At 44.8% G+C, this 6,997-nt stretch overlaps 2 protein-coding genes across 2 annotated transcripts in view; one reads left to right on the top strand and one right to left on the bottom strand.

The window, feature by feature from the left end:
• gckr (glucokinase (hexokinase 4) regulator) overlaps nucleotides 1-737 on the bottom strand; it is a 15,915-nt gene extending 15,178 nt beyond the window's left edge. The window contains exon 1 of the mRNA XM_035631430.2: nucleotides 1-737. This exon is cut by the window's left edge and continues 292 nt beyond it. The gene's annotated coding sequence lies outside the window, so the exon portion shown is untranslated.
• The window catches only part of xkr6a (XK, Kell blood group complex subunit-related family, member 6a), a 6,627-nt gene extending 4,706 nt beyond the window's left edge, over nucleotides 1-1,921 (top strand). Inside the window, exons 3-4 of the mRNA XM_035631524.2 lie at nucleotides 482-899; nucleotides 1,245-1,921. Coding sequence (XP_035487417.1) covers nucleotides 482-899; nucleotides 1,245-1,749 — 923 coding nt within the window. The 3' untranslated portion in view covers nucleotides 1,750-1,921. The remainder of the gene's footprint in view (nucleotides 1-481; nucleotides 900-1,244) is intronic.
• Nucleotides 1,922-6,997: the final 5,076 nt, after the last annotated feature.

The following is a 6,997-nucleotide window of genomic DNA, read 5'->3' as shown; positions in this document are numbered from 1 at the left end:
CCCATGTAGACCGCACAAAACAAACGGCTGCACAAACAGTAATTAGCAATTTGCACACACAGTAATTTGTGGCTGCAGTTGGTGCTGATTATCACACAGTGGTTATTGTTCAGGTGGTCAAAGCAAGACTTCAGGGGATGTGCTCGCTGTCAAGTCCATCGGCCTCCTCTCCTCATGCATCAAGGGAGTGTATCACCCGAGGCGGCCTCCCACCCACTGGTGTTAATCATCCCTACCACTAGTTTGGGACAGTATCTGATGTAATGCAAATATGTGACTCGTACTGGGGGTGGATGCACTCAGGAGCTGGGACATTAGAAATGTTTCTCCTGCGTCACACACACACTGCCTCTTATTTAAGGATGATGACACCCACACTGACTCAAAATATCTTTGTGTTTTTCATGAAGTCATGACTCCACTTTGTTCAGATTGATTGAAGCATCTTAATCATCCGCCTCCGTTCTCTTTTTTCCCGTAGGCATCTCCTCCCTGGCCTCCCTCCTGTCTCTCGCCTGGGTTCTGGCCTCCTACCACAAGCTCCTGCGGGACTCCCGTGACGACCAGCGCAGCATGAGCTACCGCGGGGCGCTGCTGCACCTCTTCTGGCGCCTCTTCACCATCTCGTCTCGCGTCCTTGCGCTCGCCCTCTTCGCCTCCCTCTTCCACATCTACTTTGGCATCTTCGTGGTGCTCCACTGGTGCGCCATGGCCTTCTGGGTGGTGCACGGGGGCACCGACTTCTGCATGTCCAAATGGGAGGAGGTACTTTTCAACATGGTGGTCGGCATCGTCTACATCTTCTGCTGGTTCAACGTGAAGGAGGGCCGGACGCGGTACAGGATGGTGGCGTACTACATCGTGGTGTTGGCGGAGAACACCATCCTCACTGGGCTGTGGTGAGTCAAAAGAAACTCTGAGGGGACAGAGCAGAGGTAGAAGTGATCTGAGGCAGGTCAAAAAAATCTCAACAAACCTGAACTATTACTAAATTATTGCTAATTAGTAATTATTATGAATAAAAAGTCTAATTCTCTGATTTCAGCTTCCTGAATGTGAGTGTGCTCTGGTTTCTTTGCTCCTCTATGACATTAAACTAAATATCTTTGGTTTGTGGACAAAACAAAACATCATCTTGGGGTTTTGGGAAACATGATCAACATTTTTCCCCATTTAATTACATTTTAAGGACCAAGCAACCAATCGATTAATTGATTAATAACCCGTGTTCCCACATCCTGCAGGTACGCCTACAGGGACCCAGCGTTGACCGACTCCTACGCCTTCCCAGCACTGTGCGGCGTCTACCTGACGTTCGCCGGCGGGGTCCTGGTCATGCTGCTGTACTACGGCTTCCTGCACCCCGCCACCGCGCACCTTCAGCCAAGCCCCGCCTCTTCCTGCTGCGCCCAGCTGCTCTGGGGTCTCCCCCTGCCCCCGTCTGCCCCGCCAACCGCGCCGCCCACCCCAGCTCACATGACCAAGTCAGAGACGGAAGAGGACGTGGCCGAGACGTGTCTTCCCGTCTTCCAGGTGAGGTCGGCGCCCCCCGCCTCCAAGCCCGAGGGGCCACTGATAAAGATCGACATGCCCAGGAAGCGTTACCCGGCATGGGACGCCCACTACGTAGACAGGCGCCTGCGGAGGACTATAAACATCCTGCAGTACATAACGCCAGCCGCCGTGGGCATCCGCTACCGTGACGGACCCCTACTGTATGAACTGTTACAGTACGAGTCCTCACTCTGACACACACATGTATCAGTACACATAAGCACATATATGTGCCACCATAAAAAGATGTTTGTATACATTTAAAGAAGATATTCACACACACACACACACAATGTCACACTTGGTATAAGCACACAAACACAAAAGCAATCTGTCACACACACACACACACACACACACACACACACACACACACACACACACACACACACACACACACACACACACACACACACACACACACACACACACACACACACACACACACACACACACACACACACACACACACACACACACACACTCAAAAACCCATTCGCACGCACACACAAACACACATTCCTTGCGGGGACCTACTTACTTCGAGTCCCATTGCCCACGACTCAGCCAGCTGCTTCAGCGCGAGTCCACCTCTTCCTCTCTCTTCCGCTCTGCTGTGAAGGGGGGAAGAAAAACGGACAAGAAAAAATATACAAATGGAGCGCAGCTTCCCACCGCAATCTTTGACCACTGCATGCCGTTTACGTTGCGTCGTTCACACTTCTCTCGGGATTCAGTAGAATTAAAAAGGTGTGACAAAAGAAAGACCAATACGTCACTTTTAATAAAAGGAGTGTGTGAACATGTCGTCGTTAGCTCTAGTCAAACGGTAGTGTTTATAGTTTCTATGTGAAGAAGGAAATGCGTTGTACGTACCGTTACGTCGTTGTCGACTGTGGCAGTTGGGCACATCCTGATTTTCGGGGTCGGTCGACGAGATTACTGGCAGATGATGAAGGGGACAGAGAGCGTTATTTGTACTCAATGCACACTCAAACAATCACAAAATTATATTCAAAGAGCTAGTGAGCTACAGCCTCTTAAAGGAACAGTTGGACAAAAAAACAACAGCAAAAAATGAGAAATCTTCACATTTTCAACGTGAGAGAGCAAATGCGAGACTAATTATTTTTGATCTCTGTCTGCTACATTGTTCTGTGTGTGATTTTCTAGATCATGTCGGTCCCATGCTGACAGGGTGCTGCCAGTGAAGCTGATATGAAACAGTTTCACACGTTAATTGTCACAACCCTTCCAATGACTTGTCCTCTACTGTACTGTGTCCAACATCGACTCCTCCGAAGCCACCCACGGCTCTTTCCTTCTTTTTTTGGGGGGGTGTTTATCTCTGTGATCCAAGCTGTTACGTTGGCAGGCGACAACAAACGAGCCCAGTTATCAGTCATCAGTAGAGACGAGGGTTTGGAAGGTGTCAGCGGCAGAGCAGGTGAAAGCCGGCCATGAGCCATTTTAGATGGTGGAGTTAGTGAAGACGAACACACAAACACATACAAGCTGCTTCTTATTCCAAGAGGAATGAGCAGGGGAGCGAGAAATGATATCAGAGCGGACGAATGAAGGGGTACTTTAACATTTATTTTGTTAAAGACACATTTCTCTATTAACAAGGGCCACTGAATAACTAATGAAATAATAACTCGATTGGCCAACTGACCTGAACTTAGTCAGCATCAATTCGATTACAGGATTAAATCATCTATCATGCAACATGAGGCAAAAACGGCAATTCATTTTGCTTCTCAAGTGTGAGGCTTTGCTAATTTTCATTAATTCGAATGATACAATACAAAATTCGTAGACGTCACCGTCAAAATGTGCTATGGAAACATTTTAAAAACCAGTGGTCACCAAAAATGTTGAAGTATCCCTTTACGCTTGATCGGTAACAAAAAAAGGAGCGAGCTAACTTTCCTTTCTCGTGGTGCTAGTCAATTTAAAAAGTTAAAAAGACCAATCACTTTATCTGCTGCAGCCTGGCGAGTAGGTTCAGTACCGTAGGTGCGAACTCGCAACAGAAGCAGCAGCAACAGTGTTCATATGGTGCAACGCGCTCAAGCTATAGAGTCGATTGGCTGCTAACCCCACTTCATATGGTGCGAAACCCGAAACACACATGTACTCATGGTGCAATAAGGGCAGATTGTCTCTTTGAATTCTGTGGTGCAACTTGAGTACTGCCTTCAGTCATCAGCCAAGGCTGTGCCAACGGCTCCGTCCAAACGGACAACTGCTCTTCCTGTCCTGCAGAAGCTATGCAAGTCTCTGACGCAGGGAGATGTGCTTCGTGTACATGCTCACTCACACACACACACACACACACACACACACACACACACACACACACACACACACACACACACAAACACACACGCACGCACACGCACAGGGTTTTCGTGGTACACACACGTGAAAAGTAGTGTAACAACATGGGATGTATCCCTACCTCACCTCTTGAACACACACACACACACACACACACACACACACTAATGTCCGATAATCCCTCACCCCTGTATAATTTGGGAACAATATTCATATGGTGCTATTGAGTAAAGCTGGATGGTTTTTTGTGCAGCTGCGGTAACGAAGAGTTTAGCCAAATATGTTAAGAAAAAACGTGAGTGTTTCACTTCCCGACTGATTGGAACGTGTGGTTCAGTCACTCTGACTCCTCGTGTGGAGAGTGTACTTAAAAACAGCAACACCTTCTGTCCCTGTGAAGCATTAAAACTACAGAACAATGCCTTAACCGCTCGACAGAGGTGGAGGAGGATTTTTCTTTTTCTAATTATTATTATTAGTCATGGTTATGTGCAAAAACATGAACATTAGGAAGGTGGTGCTGGTTTTTCGGTACACTCTGAACTGAACTGGACACTGAGCATTAAATGTGTTGGAGCAAAGAAATCTAAGGAAAACAGATGTGAGCCCGTCGTCCTGAAGACCGAACATGTGCCATTTAGAGAAGCACAGTCAGGCAGTTCCACAGATCGCGCTCGTGAATTTCTTGCGTGAATGTTCCAGATCCGAGGGCACGTGTGCTCCGAGGGAAAGTACATAGTTACTGCAGAGGCTTGAAGGTTTGAAGAGCCACAGCTCCGCTCGTGCCCCTGGGTTGATAGAGGGCAGCTTCTCCCCCGGCACTGACCTCTCACCCTTTGACCCAAACCACAGACCCCTTTGCCCCTAGAGCTCCAGCCAATCAGAGATCAGGTTTAACACAGCCAATTCAGGTCTGACACAACCAAAAAAATACTTTGTATGGAAACATCCACGTGTGGCATCCAGGCTCGACTGTAGCCTCAGAATCAAACTGCAGGTGTCATCTACATTTTGCTTTTTAATTCAGGTTACTCACTGTACTGAACGATCCATGGACCGTCTCTCTGCCTGCAGTCGAGTCTGCACGCTGCAAAGGAGACGTTTCTCCCTTCACTCAAAGAAACCAGAGCCTTAGCCATGGCCCACTCTGTAGGAAATCAAAATCCAGTCAGTTATTGTATGGCTACACATCCACAGCTATGCAAGATTGCAGACAGAAAAGTTCTGGGCTTGGATAACCTTTACAACAAAAAAAATACCACATCACTGTACTCACGTATTCCTATTATATTGTGATTATAATTTCTTCAAGCCTTTTTTCCATTAGTTTACATTGAGGAGGTGAAGAAAGCCCAAACCATAAAGTGTTAAGGTGCAACAGTGCAAATGTGATGTAACGTTTGTTTACATTTTTTTTGCATTGGCTTATAATTATGTTTTTTTTATGGGTTAAAATTAGTAAGAAGTAGAAAAAAAATTCAAACATGAAAGTTATCTTTCCGTTAGAAACAACACACAAACGCAAATATCAGGGTCTGCAAAGCATATGAGGCCTGTAGTTAAGCTGTGTGTGTGTGTGTGTGTGTGTGTGTGTGTGTGTGTGTGTGTGTGTGTGTGTGTGTGTGTGTGTGTGTGTGTGTGTGAGAGCAGTATGTGTCAGCAAAGCTTCATATGCAGTTTTTTTTTTCCAGCCAAAGTTTTCCTCGCTTGGTCTGTGAGAGTTTCATCACTCATGTTGGTTTTGTCAAACTCGAGGCCGGACGCGAAGCGGTCTCTGATCTCAGACCAGTTTCAACTGGATCTGAGTTCAACTACGATTGAAATCCTTTCCTCGAGGGGCCGAGGAGGTTCGGTTGTTGTCGCGCAAAGGATTTCAGTGGTTTGACTCAGATCTGGACACTAAAAGCACAGAGCAGGGTCAAATTGAACCTTAACGTGGATGTACCTATAAAATGTACCATGAGCTTTTATTTTGTCGAAGTCACGCGTTTCTACTATGTTCTTCAGCTTGGTAAAAAAAATAAGTAGCTCTAGAGATTTCGATGTGCAAAAGTAGCTTTTATTTTCTGTGGTTGGCATTTTGATTGTATATACCTTCTTCTGGTAATCCTCCTATGTTCCATGAGTTCTCTTAGGTGGCTCTTTTCAAATGTACCGATAGTAAATGTTCTTTATAAAAATACCCAGAATGTAAGACGAGAGGAGAAAAATACGACTTGACTGGAAACTGTATTTTCGTAGGAGTCTGTGCCATCGTGTTGTCTTGAGTATAAGCACACCGACATTAGATGTTTAGGCAGGAGATTACGTTTTTGGAGGTGATCTGCTAGACGACCAAAATATACCTTTGGGTCCGTTTTTCTGAAAGAAAATAAAGAGAAGTAGCACAAATAGACAAGTCATGGATTCGCTGAACACGTCTCCCACATTTCTGATAAAGTTCAATGTGTCAGCACTGCAAAGAAAAACTGCTAAATACAATTTCCACCATGTATATTTTCTGTTCAGAATTAATTTGATAAAAATGTAAAAGTACCCAATAATTTATATTGAAATATCCTAAAGCAGTGGTTAGAAGCTAGCGCTCTCCGAAATTTTGCTATCAAAATGTTTTACTTGGCAGAAAAAAACATTAAGCCTAGAGCGTTTCCTACAAATATTTGCATAAAAGGATCTCTTAAAACTTTCAAATTGACATTTTACATCTAAATGGCTAATTTTAGCCACGCTAGCTAATACCTGACCAACTTCCAGCTAAGCTATGAGCTAATTGTCATATTTAGCGTACAGAGAGAATCTAATCACTTGGCAAGAAAAGGATGTAAGAATATTTCACAAATATTGTCAAACTGTTATTTAAATAAATTCAATTCAATAAACTCCAATTGCATCGAACAAAGACATTTTTAAAAACCTGGGCAAACAAATTTCACCAGAACGTTCTGCATGGCTAGATGCTAGTGATGCTAATGTGTAGAAATGTAATTTATTTAAGTTTTACGGGATAAAAGTTCATTCGTGCAGTGTTCAGTGAATTGCAGTTTAAAACACATAAGCACATCTTTTTAAAACTGAAAGAAAAGAAAATGGTTTGTCCTAC

The sequence above is a fragment of the Scophthalmus maximus genome, chromosome 1 (assembly GCF_022379125.1).
Source record: "Scophthalmus maximus strain ysfricsl-2021 chromosome 1, ASM2237912v1, whole genome shotgun sequence".
NCBI lineage: Eukaryota > Metazoa > Chordata > Actinopteri > Pleuronectiformes > Scophthalmidae > Scophthalmus > Scophthalmus maximus.
This window is presented reverse-complemented; position numbering and strand designations above follow the sequence as displayed.